This window comes from Xiphias gladius, chromosome 23, assembly GCF_016859285.1.
Source record: "Xiphias gladius isolate SHS-SW01 ecotype Sanya breed wild chromosome 23, ASM1685928v1, whole genome shotgun sequence".
Classification (NCBI taxonomy): Eukaryota; Metazoa; Chordata; class Actinopteri; order Istiophoriformes; family Xiphiidae; genus Xiphias; species Xiphias gladius.
This window is the reverse complement of record NC_053422.1, coordinates 1,245,946-1,264,051: the sequence shown is the minus strand read 5'-3', so window position 1 is coordinate 1,264,051 and position 18,106 is coordinate 1,245,946. Positions and strand designations below refer to the sequence as shown.

General features: G+C 44.3%; 1 protein-coding gene across 5 annotated transcripts in view; it reads right to left on the bottom strand.

Moving 5' to 3' along the window:
- Window positions 1-855: 855 nt before the first annotated feature.
- The window catches only part of maml1 (mastermind-like transcriptional coactivator 1), a 31,858-nt gene continuing 14,607 nt past the window's right edge, over window positions 856-18,106 (bottom strand). For 4 of the 5 annotated variants that reach the window (XM_040119583.1, XM_040119587.1, XM_040119585.1 and 1 more), the window contains exons 3-6: window positions 15,725-17,080; window positions 10,157-10,474; window positions 8,206-8,335; window positions 856-6,392 (exon numbers count right to left, since the gene is read on the bottom strand). In XM_040119583.1, coding sequence (XP_039975517.1) covers window positions 5,338-6,392; window positions 8,206-8,335; window positions 10,157-10,474; window positions 15,725-17,080 — 2,859 coding nt within the window. In that variant the 3' untranslated portion in view covers window positions 856-5,337. The remainder of the gene's footprint in view (window positions 6,393-8,205; window positions 8,336-10,156; window positions 10,475-15,724; window positions 17,081-18,106) is intronic. The other variant, XM_040119586.1, reaches the window with a different exon arrangement.

Sequence of the window (18,106 nt, the reverse complement as noted above, 5' to 3'; positions counted from 1 at the left end):
CTTCCTGATTCAAACACACAACACACACACACACACAGAAACACACAGATAACAAACTTGTTTCTAAAGAACTATATTTACATAATACTCTTGTTTTACAGAGAACCATATCAAAAGTATAAAATACTTACAAAAAATCCGAGTCAATATATAAAAATAACATCTATCTTCTCCAGATCATTAGGAAAGGCATACATACAAAAAATATATTTATAGACATTTACACAGAGCCCGTTCACAACATTTGAACCCAGAAAACCCCGGGAGGCGGAGCGAGGCTGGAAGCTGGAGATTCGGCAGGAGGATCGGCAGCGATTTGGATGAAAACACGAAACCAGCCCCAAGCTACTGTTTAGCAATAATAATAACATTACAAATAAAATACACCACATGTCTGCAAAAAACAAAATGCATACGTTTCTTTGAAGAAGTCAAAAACAGTACAGTAGATAGAATGACCGGGTCACAGTTCCACCTTAAACCGGACGACAGACAGACTGTAACCAGAGGAGACGTCGCGTAGAGTTACGGGTCAGAGACGATCCGAGAGCAGGTGACGAAGAATCGACCGCAGAACGATAACGACGAATATGGACGTAACGCGAAGGTCTGACTACTTTATACGACGAGAACCATGAGGACAGGACTCTAAACCGCGTCCGTATTCAACGTTAAATTCGCCGTCTGCGGTCTGATCCGACAGAATGAGGATTTGACGCTCGGATGTCTGACTCCTTTCGTCTGCTGTCGCGTTAGGAAGCGCAGGGCGATGTTTTGAGTTAGGTAAGCACACATTTCATGAGCTGCAGTGCTGCGTTCAGAACAAGTTCTAACTGTGAAAAAGGACAGAAAGTCAGAGATTCAAGCAGGAACCTTCCCCTCACAGCAGGGTTTCAGAGATCCGCTCCGGGAGTGTTTTCCTTTTATCTGGTAAAAGACGTTTTTTATCTCGCGTGAACCAATCTGTAGCATCCCAGGGTGTAAAATTAAACACCCGCACAGTGAAGGTTTAAACTGCCAGTTCAACTGTTGAAAGCCGTAAAATCTTTTAAATGCATCAGGAAACGGATGGTTCAGAATAAAACACCTGCACGGTGAAGGGACCGCCTGTAACAGGTAACCCGCTAAATATCGCTGACTTTCAGTGAGTCCCTGCATCGAGAACAGCAGTGGCAAAAGCACAGTTTTACACCTGGTTTCACGTGTTGGATACAGTTTTGCCCTGGAACTCGACTCCCAGGCAGACCGACCCTCCACAGCCCAGACTGTCCCATGTGTTTTATCGTTTGTTTTAATAAATGTGCCCGGGAATCCCGAGAAAAAGGGTCCAGATACACTCTGGATTAACCTGCTGAAAGCTGTGAGGCTTCGGTAAAATACTTTTCGCCATCTGTGGGTGTCACAGCAGCCAGCTGGAAAAGGCGCTTTTCCAATTAGACTTGAACGCAGCATTACAACTTCAGGCCGCAACACAGAACCAAAACGAACTCGGCTGGTTTGTGTTTAAATCTGGTCTACAGGAGGATGTCGAGCTCTGGAAAAGGTCACGGGTCGGTATGAAATGCTGAGGTTGTGACTGGATCCGAGCCGTCACCCCGACCTTGTCGGCTGACCCGAGGGGGAGACCAGAGGGGGTCAATGCTTCCTGACTTCGTGTGCCGTTTGTGCGCACGCAGAGTTATCCTGCCGCGGAAAAACTTCCCAATGAAACTCCATTTCAGTGATTTACAGGTAAAGACATCGACGTTCAGCGTACGTGGGTTTTTTCAGGTTTTATAACCGCATTTGTAAAACTGTATTTAACGTGTTCATTGAGTTGAAGTATAGTTTACTGGACTCGGCTCCAGTAAACTATCTGCGCGCACAGGTGACTGGTCGGCTGTGTGCTTGTGTGGCCTCGGGTCAGCGCCGCAGGAGGAAGTGGAGCTCCAACCAGGAGTGAGAACATTTTAGACCGAAAGAACCTCGCAAGGAAACAGAAAGGTGTGAATGGGATCTACGGTGCGTCCTGTATCTCTGCTGGTCAGCACAACATTTCACCTGCCGTATCTTTTATCACGATTGGAATTTTTTTTGTTTGTTTTTTTGTTCAAATGGGCACTAAAACTTTAAATCCATATGTAAAGGACCACATCACTGTTTTTGCATGTTTTACAGTAACTACTTAGGGTGATAACGGCTCCATGTAGTAACTAAAGAAATTATTTGGTGATGAATAAATCAAAAAACTTCTCTGAATAATTGATTTGTTAACTGAAGGTAACTCTCCCGTTATTCATTTACACAGAGAGTTACTGCAAGTGGAAAAAAGTAGAGTGTTTTGCGAACTCGCCGGCACCACACGGAGATATTCTGCACCTTCTTCCACTTGCATAAAATGTTTATTTAAATAAATACCAGAAAGTTTCACACTGACCCAGAGCAGAGTTTCTGCCCAAATGATCCTCCAGAAGATCGTATCTCTGCAGATGGTTACAGTCACGCAGAGGGATCGCTAAAACTGTAGAGCTCAACAAAGAAAAATAAAATGTTTCTGGTTATTATGACGACGTAGGAAACGACGACATCTTCCAGCACTGACTCCTCATAAGGAGATTGGAACAAGCACCAACTGGGCAGTTTTATCAGCCGACCTTGACCCGAAACAAACTAGTCAGGCCATTCAGAGACGACCAGGCTACTAAAAAAATAATCACTTTACATTAGTGCAGATCATTTCCCTAAACAAAGCGAGCTGTATTGTTTAAGATATTTAAATATCTGCCTCCGTCTTCCCAGCAGCGCATGTTCCCGCATATTTCCCTGCAGTATGAAAATCAGCTTGTAGCTTGTTTGCGTTTGCTAACCCATCACGTTAGCTTCTGATTTCGTTGCAGTAACTTCAGCATCTTGTGGTAAAGAAATACCACAGAAATATGGATGAGAAGAAAAAGCAAACGCAAACATGATGTGATGGATTAAGTTTTGAGTCTCTACACGTTCTGACACGAACTAAAACATACTCAAATCTTAGGAACATGGCCACCAGTTTTTTATATATATATATATATATATATATACACACTACCTATGACTTGTAGTAAATGGTGTAAAATAGGCAAAAAACTCTGGAATGGTCCTTTAAAATGACTCATTTAATGCTTTAATTTTCACCTCGTCTCTGCTGAAGATATTAGAAAAGAAATTTAAGTTCTAGCCGCGTAAAAGGATCAACTTTTAAAGGTTTGTGAAACGGTGTCTGACGCTCAGAGTAGTGCTGATGGTCTCTAGGTGGCGCCGTGGAGAAAGGTACAGTGGTTTAGCACTGAGCCATAGGTTCAGTAGTAGTCTTAGTTCAACTCCTCCGTTCAGTCTCCAGTCATCGATAAACGCTGCAGTGTGTAACAGAATTCATACACACTGTTCATCTCCACATACACGCAGACACACAACTTCAGTCTGAAGTCAGAGCTCAGCAGCTCAGATGTGTTGCTCATTTACAAACTCACACACGAGATAGAACAGAACTGAAACGTTAGAAACCAGTTCAACGTGTGTTACAGCAGGTCACCGTACCTCTGTTAACTTTCTAAAACTGGGCGACATTTTAGGTGAGTGAGTGTGAATAACCAGAAGTCAAACAACCCACGAACGGATCTACGGGCTGACGTCCATTTTCTGACATATTAAAGTCTGCGTCGTCCACACAGTGAAAAATAAACGACTGAGCATAGTTAAAAAGTTCGCCTGCAGACTAAAATCACAGGATTTCTGAGTGTAGTGTTGCTGATAGTGTTGCCCCACAGAGCAATACTAAAAGATCAATATAGAAAATTTAAACAAAGAAAAAAAACAACTGATAAATTCTTGGACTTGACTTTTTGCTGGTGATCGTATTCTGTAGTAGGAATGTGACTGACATCTGTCAGGGCTGGATGATACGACTACACACACCATGACGTGTTTCTACACCGTTTATATCCGGGGGTGGCTTTCTAGGATGTTGTGCTCCATGTTGCAAAGGAATTAATTCACTGCATTAACCCAGAACAGCTACCCCCCCCTCTGGTCATTGTAATCTACAAACTGCTGCTCAGCTGAACTTTCAAAAAAACTTCACAACGATATCATTTATATCACCCACACCTAACTTCTGTTATCGTTTCAACCATTTATCCAGTCTTCTAAAATAGTGCCCTACCAAGATGAATATGAAGTGTTTACTTTATAGTGTAGGAGTACAGGATGTACGCGCAAACATTTAACCGAACACAAGTAAACATCATTCACTAACAGAATTCGTCAGCGAATGAAATGTGCACACAGACTGAACTGGTTTCCTTTTTACTCCTGCAATCTTCGTCTACCAAAAACTCAGGCTGATGGACGGCAGCGCGTGGTTCTTACAACTGCCATTTAAGAGGAAGAATCCCACTCAGCGCATCATACAGATGCAGAATTCACCAGTAGACCGAGATGAATTTGAAAAGGTTTTAAGTCCTGTTCTACCAGGTGTGTAGTTTTGCAATGAGCAATTCATTGTGGAATTGCCGGATTTTTGAACCGGACCTGGTGTCATTCTCCTCAGACAAGACGAGGAAACACATCGGGGCTCAGTTCATCTGCGACCGAACTGGTTTCATTTCTTACCAGTGAGCCAGCTGATAAATTTCGTCTGTTTTAACCCTCAGGTGACGGAGCGGTTTAGACTCGGACGCCGTCTGCTGAACCAAGGTGTCTTTGAGCAAGACGCAAACAGAGCTGAATGACCACTGACATGAATATCAGGGACCGTGGCTGCCGACACACGCGTACTGACTGCTGAGGGAATTTAACTGCTCTCTTATGTCTCTCTAACCAGCTGGAACACCAGACTTCATGTTTCTGCATTGCATTGCAATGGATTTGGCAGCTGGCTTATACATCTGTGGGTGGGATATATTCTACCCAACACATCAGGGAAGGAAACATCTCGCCCACAGATCAGTGTCTGAAAAAAAAACAAAAAACAAACAAGAATCCCAAATTTAAAAACGAGCTTCACGAGTTTACCAGCCGGCGAGATGTTCAGAGCAGAACTCAAAGACAGTAAATGGAAATCTGCACACCGACGTACACCATCAGCTGACTGCTGGTCATTTCTCATTAGCTGGTTGGCTGATACTAACGCGCAGACCTCGCGTCTGACTCTTTTTCAACAGATCAGAACAGTGTTGCTGTTGGTCTGACAAAAGAATTCGGTCTTTTCAACGCGGTTGTCAGCGGCTCGTCTTCCATGTCTCCGCCGTTCAGGTTGAGCAGTGCAGCCTCTCGGCTCAGCAGGGTTCAGGTGCTCCAGGTGCAGACAGGTGTATGCAACTAATGATGGCTGGCGAGCAGTTCATCCAGGTCGGCCATCCACTCCTGGGGGCTCTGACCCTTCAGCAGGGAGTCCACCAGCTCGCTCTCTGCAGCAAAGCTCCCCGACGCCACGTTGTATCCAAACGACACCTGCTGCTGCTGACTAGCAGTCCTGCTCACCTGGTATCCCTGGTTACATTGCAGTCCCTGGCGGCCGTTGCCCTGCGGCTGCCCGAAGGCCGCCAGGTCGGGGAGAACGGCCTGGTTCTGATTGGCCTGTTGCTGTTGAGTCTGCTGTTGATTGGCCATCGGCTGGCCCAGGCTTTGAGGGTTGGGAGGCGCCCTCTGCTGGGAAGCAGCCATGTTTGTCTGCATCATCTGCTGCCCAGGGGTCAGGCCTCCCATCGGGCGTCCTCCGGGGTTTGCGCCGAAGGGTGCGGCGCCCGGTGGCATCTTGGGAATGCGAGGCTGCTGCTGCTGCATGTGGAAGGCGTTGGGGGTGTTGCTGAAGGCGTTAGGGGGCAGGCCGGCGTTGCCGGAGGGCGGCTGGCTGGCGAGCTGCTGCTGCCAGGCGGCGCTCTGTGTGCCCTGTATGCTGCCGGGCATTGAGCCGGGCAGGTTGGCCCCCATACTGTTCTGCATGGAGCCCGGCATGCGGGCGGCGGCGGCGGCGGCGGCCAGCTGCTGCTGCTTCAGCATGGCAGCGTTGGGCTGCGTCTTCAGGTGCTGCTGCTGAGCCAGAAGGTTCTGCCTATAGGGGGCACTCATGGGGCCCATAGGCTGGCGCTGCAGGCCGGCCTGCTGGGGTGGGTGGGCCGGGTGGCTGGGGTGAAGGTTCATGTTGTTGTAGAGGACCTGCTGGACGTCCACGCCGGCCCCGCCCCCTCCGCCCCCGCAGGACGGCAGACTGATGTCAGCCTGACTCGCCGCCGGAGGCGGAGCTACACCGCCTGCCGGTCCGCCGCCCTGACCCATGTTCATACCCATCATGCCTTGGTTCTGAGGAAACATACGCTGGGACCCGGGGGCGGGACCTCCCATGGAGCCGACGCTGCCCATTGGCTGAGAGGAAGCTGTGAAGAAACACAAGCAATTGGACAAAACAGTGACTAAAAAACTCAACAGCAGTTAATTATTGACTCATTTAAAACTGTTTTCTAAATAAGCACTAATAAATATATTCTGTACTGTCTTCAGTTTCTGCAATTGTCTTCTTTCTTTTTTGTTAACTGTACTGAGACACTGTGATTTTACATTCAAAATAAAGTTAACTTTCCTATTTACTGTTACCTGGAAGCTTTTACTAACACTATAAACACACTCTAGATTGTTAGTTTACTGTCGCCTCTTCATAATCCTCCCATTTCCACGTTCTTGCATCTGTCTTTATATGTATATTTTTCATTTTTGCGAAGCACCCTGTATTACAACGTTTTGTAAGAAAGGTGCCATATAAACCAACTTTATTACGGTTACTCAGTGCAGCGTGTATCTCTCTCACAGGGCTGGGAAGGAGTTGGTTGGGTACTCAGGCTGTGTTCTTGGTCTCTTTTTTACTTTGTTGTGTTTATTATGCTCAAATGTCTCAAAGAAAAAATAATAAAATATTCTATTGTTTCCTTGAAGTCTTCCTGTTAAGTGCTTTGTTAACACTGCTTTCAACCAAGTAACAGAGAAGTTGCTATTTATGCAGCAGCAGGGGAAGCTGTAAATTATTATTTTACCACTCTGTCATGACCACACGCAGACGACAGTTTAATGTGGCAGGTGTAAATATAATATTAGACCAGGAGACGTCTGAGCTGCTCTGAGTCGAGCCAGCTGAGGATATCAGACCCGACAGTTCATCAGAACTGCACAGCTACAGCTATTTTTCATTCAAATCAGTGGTGAGCATCATTTACACATTCGCTGACAGAAATATTTGTCCTGAACGTCACAACAACAGCCGCAGAAACCTGGTCCACCAGTATTCTAATGATCAGATGGGATGTGATGAAACTCAGCCCCGACAAGCGTCAGGCTCCACGTGTAATGCGCCTTTACAGCGTTTAGAAACGTCTGGACAACCTTGAATTTTATTGCATAAATTTGTTGTGCTATGCAATAATAGAAAAGCTACCTGCTGCGAGAGTTCAGAAATGTTTATGCAAATATTACGTATTCTAAAATGTATACTTTTTTTTTCTATTACACATAGTTGTAGTTTACATACTTTAGTTTCATTAATTTCAATCTAATTTTATTAAGTTTAATACAAATAAATGGATCTCGAATCTTAAAAAAACTTTGGCTGTGAAGCCATACATTAAAATTTTAATTATTAAAAATATTTCTATTTCCAAGGGGGAAATATGTTGATTTTATGGCTTTACAGATTAATTTCAGGTTTTGTTGTAATTCCCTATCTATAAAAATATTTTCCTACAATCAAAAAAGGCAAAACACAGTCTAAATGTTTTATTTTAAATTAAAATCAATCAACCAATTGCTTTTTCAATTGGCCTCTTTATTAGATTCACCCGTACAATCAAATACAGTTCCGTTTTTGTTGACGCTTTCATAGAAGCGTTCATGCCATTTTGTGTTTTAACTCTCAGGCCGTAGATAGTGACGTTGTTGTACAGGACTGGATGACATTCAGAGGTGTTTCTAATATTCTGACCCCTGCGAGTTTGTAAATGGTAGGACCAGAAAACGGAAACACTTCTCAGTATAATGTAGTCCAGCACAACACCACCTGTAACTATGACCTCGGCCATAAACAGATGATTTCACACATCCACAGACAGATGTTAGGGCAGGTCTGTTGTTCAGGTGCTGATCCAAGTGTGTGTGTGAGCGCCTCTGGCTCAGACAGACAGGTGTGACTTCCTGTAGTCGTACCTGTAAACTGGTTGACTGGCTGCTGTGGGAAAGGGTTCTGATTCGCCGGTTGTCCCGGCTGGTCCTGGTACTGTGGTGGAGGTCGGGTCAGGCGTCTCTGAAGCTGCTGGTCCTGCTGCCGCTGCTTCTCCTGCACAGACACGGTCAGATACTCATCAGACCTTTCATCTGGTAAACAGTCCAGAACGTTTCCCCGGAAACCACAGGTCTGCGTAAAACCGAAACGTCGTCACAACTACTCGATAGTAAAGCTGTGTTTTATAAGACAGATGGGCTGTCAGATTTTTTTAAACAGCGTTATGAAATAAAATTAAACTCTGGGATTCAAAAATCACACTTCAAGACACTGAACCACTGAAGCAACTGTTTGGAATGTCATGTGGGCTGGTAACTAAACCGGCCATGAATCAAGATGAGTTAGGATCAAAAAAGAAAAAAGAAAAAAAAAGATGATCTCAGGCTGGACAGTCAAGTATCTAGTTTAAAATGAGATATTAACCAACATGCCAAATTTCACCACCTCAGCTTATGAGTCTCCTGTGGGAAATCTTGTTAAGGACAGTGATGCTGCGAGCCGTCATCATTATCATGGATGGTAGGAGACATCACATAAACCAGTGGACTGTCAAATAAAAGCCCAGGCAGTCTGATACTGGGAATACGACACACCAGTCAACAAGCAGCTGTGACATCACCTCCTACTATAAGCAAACAGCTCCCTCTAGTGTCTCAGAGAAGAAGAGTTTACAGGCAGGTCAGTTTATAAAATGAGGGGCAAGGCTGGAGAGGAGTTCAACTGTCTGTCCAGGCAGAGACGGAGGACTCTGGATGATGTCTCTGTGTTAACTGCATTTTAACTTCTCAGCTGTCTCCACTTCAGGCCATGAAAAATCTAAACTCTGATGTTTTCTCCACAGTCCCAAGTTCCCGCTCTCAGTTCTACCGTAGTTTTAACTTCACTATCGACCACTTAGGGCTGCTGATTTCGTTTCCATTATTTCCACAACTGTTTGGTTTTTAAAATGTTCAAGTATACTGGAAATGTCCATCACAGCTTCTCTATCCTACTTAGTGACTGTCTTCATAATCAGTTTACTGTGTTAAAAATAGAGAGAAACAGAAAATTCTTCAACAGGCGAAGCTGCCACAAAGAATGTTTGGAATTTTGGGTCTGACGAATGATTTAAACACAGATAAATAAAACAGATGTAGAACAATCAGTCAGCTGTTACAAAGTTTGTCGACCAGTGGTTTAAGCACTGCTCTCACAGGTTCAAACTTGGACAGAACAGAAGCTGAAACTGCTGCATGGCCTAATGTCATCCACATCCATCGATTACATTACACATCCATCTTACAAATAAGAAAACTATGGTAACTAGAGCTGCAACCAATGATTAGTTTCATTTATCTGTTAAAGCCTTTATAAATTCCCACAGCCCAGGGTGATGTTTTTGAATGTCTTCTTTGTCTATTTTTGTCTAACGGTCAAAAACCCAAAGACATTAAGTTTACTATCATGTACAAAAGTAGAAGAGCATCAAATCTTCCCATTTAAGAAGCTGGAACCAAAACTTTGGCATTTTTGCTTAAAAAAAAAAAAAACAACGAAAATGATCATTCAATTACTAAAACAGTTGCCGATTAATATTTTTGTCAATCAGCTAACTGATTGACTAATCGTTGCCGCTCTAGAAGTAACAAACCTCTTCTTTTTTACACAACACCTGAATCTCATTTTTCTTGTTCGTTTTATGCGGCATTAAGATAATTTAGAGACATTTTAAGAGTGAATGGATACCGGGGGGAAAAACAAACAAAAAACAAATGGCAAAGTGTATCTGGACTGCTATAAAGGCCAGGTGCAGTGAGCATGATTGTTTCATTGCACCTGAGGAGAAAGAGGTCACTGAGAAATTAAACACCGGTTGGAAGGACAGGTGTAACGCACCTGTTCAGCAATGAGCTGCTGTCTCTGCATGTACTGCTGCTGCTGTTTCTGCTGCTCCAGGATCTGCTGCTGATGCTGCTGCTGATGCTGCTGATGTTGCTGATGCTGCTGATGCTGCTGATGTTGCTGATGCTGCTGATGCTGCTGTTTCAGCGCTGCTGCCACCGCCGCCTGGCTGTTCAGGTAAGCTGCGTTACCATGGTTAGTGGCCATGGCGTTTGCCCCAGGCTGGGGTGCCATGCCGTTGTTCCCGGGTGCAGACGCCATGGTGTTGGTGGGGCCCGGGCCGTGTGGAGGAGCAGGGTAATTATTCTGGTCCTGTTGGAGAGGGAAATAAAGATGATGTGGACCTTAATGTTTCCACCAGGGGGAGCTGGAGGGGAGGTGGTTCAGTTTTGGAGAGATTATTAATTTAAAGATGATAGTGGAAATATTATTTACAGATGACAGAAATTTTGTAAGTACTGAAGCAAAAATACCCGAAGGTTTGTGACAGACCAGACCTTATTTAACCCGAAGACCATGGTTGCACCACAACATTGATTCAGGATTTTCCATAACCACATCAGTGCTGGACCTAAAGCTGTTCCTTGTTGCTGCTTTTTTAATGCTTTAAAATGCCTGCATTGCAACTTATGTAGACTGTTGATTGATGAATTTCCAGCCACTCTTCCTGCAGATCACTTCAAGTTGTGAGCTATTTTTAGGCCGTCCTGCACATTTAGGATCTACCCAGAGATTGTCAGTGACGTTTGGCCCAACTTTTACATACAAATGTAACTGGAAAAGGTATTTAGAACCTTTAGGAGAAGAAGAAAAATTCCAGGAGAAGAAATCTTCGTACTTTGCAATACAGTACACTGTATCTAAATAAGAAACCCGTCACTTAAGGCATGTCTCAGGCTGAATTTGGAAGTTAGATGCTGGAGTATAATAAAATATATGAACTGACACCCAGCAAATCAGACACTAAAGCCCCTTTCGCACTGGACAAAAATCCCACTAACACCCACTAACATCTGGCTTTTGTCTTCATCGGGAAGGGTGAAAATGGGCATTCATTCCCGGTCAAATTACTCTGCAGTAGTCTCTGGTATTAATCGGCTCCAGCCCCGATCGGCAGTGATGGAAACGTGACACCCGGGCGGACGCGCAAATATTCGCCCCTTTTCCGGTGCGATGCTATGACACGTGTCGAAGCTCTGAAGTTTGCTGCGTGAATAGCCAGGAACATTTATTGTTCTTGACGGTCAATGGGAACAACGTGCAACAGCAACTTTGCTCTTCAAATGCAACGCTGCATGCGTCGAGTTTGAAGGGACTGAAGTAAAAGATGTAAAAAAGCCGTAACACAGTCAATGGCTTCCATGCTGCTTTCTACTTTTTACTAACCTTGCTTTCCGGTGCGTGACACACCAGAAAAAAGAAAAGAAAAAAACTAAAACAAAACAGAAAGGCCAAGTCCTCTACTGGCAATGGGAAAGGAATCAATCGCCTGTCTTAGCGGGTTTACCCACATTTAAAAAAAAAAAAAAAAAAAAAAGCGCATACGCACTAATTTTGGTGTAAAAAGGGAATATCGATTACTTTTATTAAGTTAAGTTAATTTTTCAATTAATCGTTTAGTCTATAAAATGTCAAAAATAATGACAAATGCCCATCAAAAGTTAGCAGAGCCAAATCTTCACATCTACCGGGGTATAAAAAGTAAATGTTTAATATTTACCCTCCATAAATGACTTAAATGATTAACCAGTTATCCATGTTTTCTGGTAATAAACTTGTCCACTAACTAATATGCATATCAAATCTTTTTATTCTGCACTACATGTCATTACAGCTAGACAGATAAATTAAGTAAGATAATATAGTGGCTGATATCATTACGGTTTTGTCCTAGTGGTGGCAGTAGAGAGACGGCTTTGAAAGTATCGGGAACCACCCACTGAACAGCATGAGTTTCAAATATGAGGGCAGTCTATCCAGCAGTTTCTAAGTATATAACTTGCTGAAAGACTTGACACTGCTGTCCGTAGTTGTGCTGTTGACAGAAACTAAAGTTTGTAGAAACTTTCAGTAACAGCGTCAGAGATCAACAGTTGTGATAATAAAGTGTTAAGTGCAGCAGGAACAGAGCGTCCCGTCTGCTGAGAGGAAAAATACAAGCAGGAGCAGCTATATTTAAATACAGAGAGAGAGACAGAGAATATGAAAGGCTGCTTTGTCATCGCCTCCCTTCACCCCCCTGTGTGAGCCTTAGCAACCAGCTGCTTGACCCAGACACACGCAAACACGCAAACACAAACACACTTGCAGTCGTACACTCACACACACACTCACATACACACTCACTCACACTCACACACACACTCACACACTCACTCACACACTCACACACTCACTCACACACTCACTCACACACTCACACACTCACACACTCACACACACTCACTCCCACACTCACACACGCTCTGTGGATGTTAAAGCGTGGGGCCCAGTCCGGTCTGAAGCAGAGCAGCTGAACAAAAGGCCTCCCTGCTGCAGCCTGACTTCATCTCCACTCAACACCACACAGAACTAAACTACTCTGTACTGGTCTTCATCTGCACCTGTTGGACTAAAACCAGCACAACCACAGGCCAGTCTGACATGAAATTCCCTGTGGCTATCCACGCCACACAGAAGATGAATCCCTGATGATTTTACTCACTCCCTGGCCTTTCTTCTAGCACCACCACCTGGACAAAAATTCCCCTTTTACACAGAAATATCAAAGTCTGATTGGCAGATTGTCATGAGATGCACTGATCTGATTCACGGTCTCCAGAGGATGGACCCTTTCCATATCTTTAAACCCATAACTTTTCCTCTAGTGCCACTTTCAGGACATACTTTACATGTTTACTTTACATTTTTACTCCATTACTGGGGTTAGGATTTGATTTGAGCTTTTTTTTTAATTGAATCTGAACTCCTTTGAATTCCTTAACCACGCCAATTAGGTTCAGCTGTCAACATCTGAAAATAACTAATATTATAAATACCTGAAAATCTCCTTTTTGGCTTTTTTTCATTAACTACTTGCTCTAATACTTAGGTTCCTTTTCAGAAGTTCATCTACTAAAAATATTGACATAATATTCATAAAAGTTGAACAAGAATCTCCTGAAAATAATGTGATTTGATCAGCCGATGGTTTTACCAGTGAAGACTCACCCGTCCGTTGGCCAAATGAAATACAACAGAGTTTTGAATATACTCTAATGCCACTTGTTGCTGTATACACTTTAATATAAAGCAAGTTTAACTGTTCCATTATGCATTTAGCTGACGTAAACTACAGTCTGTGATATTTTTAATTTCAACCAGTGAAGCGATGGTCAGTGCTGATGAAGAAATGAAAAAACCTGCATCCTAAATGTTGCCTACATTGCTCTTTGCTAATAAACAGAGCGAAGAGAGAAACGAGTTTTGATACCGGCTATCAGAACCAAAGCCTTTCCATGGTGAGGCTCTAAGAGCAGCTACATTATCAGTACATTGTTTGTTCAACACGTTTATATTGTGGATGCCGTAGTTTATGTTTTGTTAAATGTCAGATCTCATACCTTTAAATTTCTCTCTTTGTTCAGCCTTGAGTTTAACACTATGAGGAAATCTGCCCAAGCAGCCACTTTTCTTTCTTTCTTTTTTCTCACTTCTGTTCTGACCAGTGTCTTCAAGTAACTGAAAACGGTGAGATCAGAACAACTTGGATAACGGTGGAAACACTCTCGCACACTTCTGCTCCAACCAGCAGCAAAAAATAATCTTCATGACTCAGTCAAAAAGCTCAACAGACCGTCCTCTAGATGTCCGCTCTGTAAACACTGTACCTAAAATCTGAGAAAAACTGAATGTCAGGCCTTTGTTCCTTTCTTTTGGTGCAGAGCATTTCTAAAGGAGTCGCTATGTCCAGCCTGGATCAGCCAGCAGGAGACTCTGCTGCTGCAACAGACGTTCATTGTTCCACAGTTCAACTCCACCATACATCACCCCACTACAGCTGTGTGGGAGTGTGGAGCTGACTCTGGGTTTATTTATCGGATACCTTCTGAAGCCCACTATAAATCAAATTTAATACTAATGTTGACCCCCCCAGAAATACGCCAGGGCGTCTGTACTATATAGTAAGATTTCAGTATAAAACAGTCTGACAAGACAAGCTGCAGACCTGCTCTCCTTCATAAAGCTGAAGGGAATGAAACAGTATGAAAGCGTGTGGGTGTGTGTTACAGTCCAGGAATGTGCTGCTGGCCTGGTCATGAAAGCAGAGCAGGAACACACTGATCAGTCTGTACACTTGTTATTGTTGTAGCGTTGTGATGTTAGCACAGATGCTAAAGTTCAGCGGAACAACATGACTCGGTACAAACTGAGGAGGAGACACTCAGAAAGTGAACTCCCAAAGCTCTCCACCAGAAGAAAAGTCAATTTAAAGCCTTTAGTGGCATTACACTTTCATACTCTTGGTTCCACAGATTAACACCGATTGTAAACCTGGTTCAGCGACAACACTAACTTTGTCAAAGCGCCCTAAAAAACTGTCGTCATGTTATCTAATCATCACGAATACAGACAAACGTGTTGTATTTATTACTGAGTAATCCTTGTCAATTTACCAGATAATATACTCAGCTACTGGTCATTATAATTTGAGATCACTTTGCATGTTATGTCAACATTGCATTATTATAAAATCTGAGAAATGTCATGAAATATATTCTTAGACCACACAGATATAACAGTGCTGTGTGTGTTTGTCTTACATGACAATAAACAGCTGACACTGTGTAGATTATCCTGGTGAAATAAAGTAAAATCAGTTCAACTTACCATTCATTTTGCTTCAACATCAAGTTCTTTTTCATAATCATTTACACACCTTAAACTCCTTAATTTTACAGAAAAGTGCCTTCTCTTTCACACTTTAAAATAATACTTAATTGCAGTCCTATAATTTCTTTCACTACTGATTAATCTGATTATTATCTATTATCTGTCTATAAAAGGTGAGAAAATGCCAGTTATCATTTTAAACAGCCGAAGATGATGAATTGAAATAACTTGTTTTATTTACCCCCCAGTCTGAAACCTTAAGATTTCCAGTTTACTCTCATATACGACTAGAGAAGCATCAAATCCTCACATTTTAGATGCTGGACCCAGTGAATATTTGACATTTTTGCTTGAAAATAGAAGCAAGCAACTCAATTGACAAAATACTTGGCAGTCTGTTGTTAGACTAATTATTGCAGCTCTAACACATAATGAATTTAACACTGTCCAGATCAATAGCATTGGCAATGACACTACATAGCCACTTCAGATGCAAAATGTCGTTTTCCAAAACCATAAATGTGATTTTTTTTTTTTTTTAATTAATTTATTTTTTTTAAACCATTACACTATTATTCTACGGAGTCTTGTTCTGTTCTAATATAAGCACCTGTTGTAGCAGCTAACCCTGAGGCAGAGGTAAGGTAGATTATTTGTGGTGTTTTGCGTGTTTCAGTGTGTGTTTCTTACCTGTGTGTGTGGTATGTGCTGGCGGAAGTTCATGCTGTTCTTCTGTTTGATCTGCTGCTGATGTCTGAGCAGTGTCAGCAAGGCCGCCTTGTTCTGGCTCTGGGTGTTCGGGGGCCGTGGCGGTCCGGGCCCCGCCTCAAAGTGCGACAGGGGTTTGGTGTTGTTGTAGTTCAGCATAGCGGCCTGGGCCTGAGCTCCTGGAGCTGGCGGGTGGCTGAGAGGAGGCCCTGAAGTTGGGTGACCCAGCATGTTTGGATGCCCACCGGGTCCCGGCATGTAGCTGCCAGCCCCCGCCTTGGGAGAGCCCTTGTTGGGCATCAGCAGCTGCTTCTGGGCATTGGGGTTGAAGTCCTGTGGGTACAGGGAGGGGCTGGTCGGCTTGTCCATTCCAAAGGCGCCCCCTAGTGGGCTCTGAGAGGTGTTGGCCATCTGAGGCCAAGGTGGGGGATGGGCATGGGGCCCCGGGTTGTGGAACTTGGACCCCGGCTGTGGCTGTTTGTGCTGCATCTGGCCATGGAGGTGCTGGGTTCTCTGCTGCTGGGCAGCCAGCTGCTGGAGCTGCTGGGCGGGGGACAGGTCTTTGGGCACCGGGGGCCCTGGAGGGAGGAGGTGGTTGGGGGGAGGCTGAAGCTGCCTGGGGGCAGGAGCTGGCTGGGATGGGGGCAGAGCCGGAGAAGAGGCGGAGGATGAGGCAGCAGGGGAGCTGGTGGGGTGAGGAGGAGGCCCAGAGGAGGTGGACCTGACATGGGGGGAGCCAGTGCGAGAGTCCTGCTCGAAAGCGGCCGAGGCTGGGGAGTACTCTGCTTTAACGCTCGCCAGATCTGGAGGAAGTAGTCCCTGGGACGACTGGCCTCCCCCACCACTTCCTACTCCTCCTCCCACTGTCGCCCCACCACCTGGAGTCGGTGCCAGCTCCAGAGGATCTTTGCGGTCCTCAAAGCCATCATTGAGAATGTCCTGGATGTCCTCGTAGGCCACAGAACAGTTCAGCTCCTCCATCAGCTCCGTCCACTCCTGCTCGTTCAGGTTGAGGTCGGGGAACAAGCTGTTGTTACCTCCTCCCGACGGCGGCATGATGGGCAGGATGTCATCCGGCTCCTGCTTCATCTCCTTCCGATGGAAGTCCAAACCTGGCTCCCCCCCGCTATCCGTTGACTCCCCCGTTGGCCCGTGGGTTCCATTAGAGTTCAGAGAGTCGCTGATCCCAAGCTTGGAGTCCAGCGGTGAGCCATTGGTGGTGCCATTGTCCAGACAGGCCTTCTTGTTGGGGGGGAAACCTTCGCTGAAACCGTTGACTTGATCTCTGCCCAGCGGAGAACCAGCGCTCTCCAGTTTCCTCTTCACCGTCTCCTGTAGCTGGACGAACAAACACAACCATCGAGAATTTAGAAAAACCAATAATACCACATCACCACCGTAACAAACACTGTGGGACAACAAGGGTTCAAACCACAACCCTGCTGAAGTGTCCTTCAGCAACAAACTGAATCAAATATCTTGTTTTGTCCAATCAACAGCCCCAACCCCAAAGATATTCAGTTTACAATGATATAAAACAGACAGCAGCAGCAAATCTTCATATTTGAGAAGCTCAAACAAGTGGCTGTTTGGCATTTTTTGCTTAAAAGAATGAATGGATTATCAAAATAGAGGCAGATTGATTGTCTGCCAAATAATTAATTGACTGACCATTTCAGTTCTACTGGTAACTATTCACGCATTAATCCCAGTCGTAGTTCACTGTGTTTTCATTTAGATATTTGCATCATGAAATGAGGTGATTTGGGTGTGCTGAGTAACAAAGTCAGCTGTTGAATTATGAAAGGATTTCTATTTCAGTATTTGTAGAGGTGGGTTTTCAGCTGCAGGGGGCACTGCGGGTGACTGGCCAGAGTTATGAGAGTTGAAGCCAGCAGTTGTTGGGGTAAAAAGCTGCCCGGCTTCTGAGCTGCTGCTGTTAATAGAATCAGCTGCAGGCTGGCTTACATAACGCAGATAACAAAGAGCTTCCTCAGAGCAGTCAGCAGATCAGATCTGCCCACTCTGCAGGCAGCACGACCCACCGGATCCGATGGGAACACTCAGAACTTCCTCCACTGCCCGACTCAAACCACGTCAGCTGATCCTCACACGGTTTCAGTGTGTGGTTATCAAATACTCTCAACACCTGCAGTCTCCACGAAGAATACCCAACAGGTGAATATAGGCGAGGCCTTAGCCACCATTTTAGAAATACTGAGGTCATGAGGCAAATTACCCCAACACCAAAAAGATGATCAAATTATTTTCATTTTTTTGATTTGTTCAAATCTGTGTTTTGCAAGTTTTATTTCAATGCAACAGTTTTATAAATTAAAATTCATCTGAAAAACCACAAGCTGC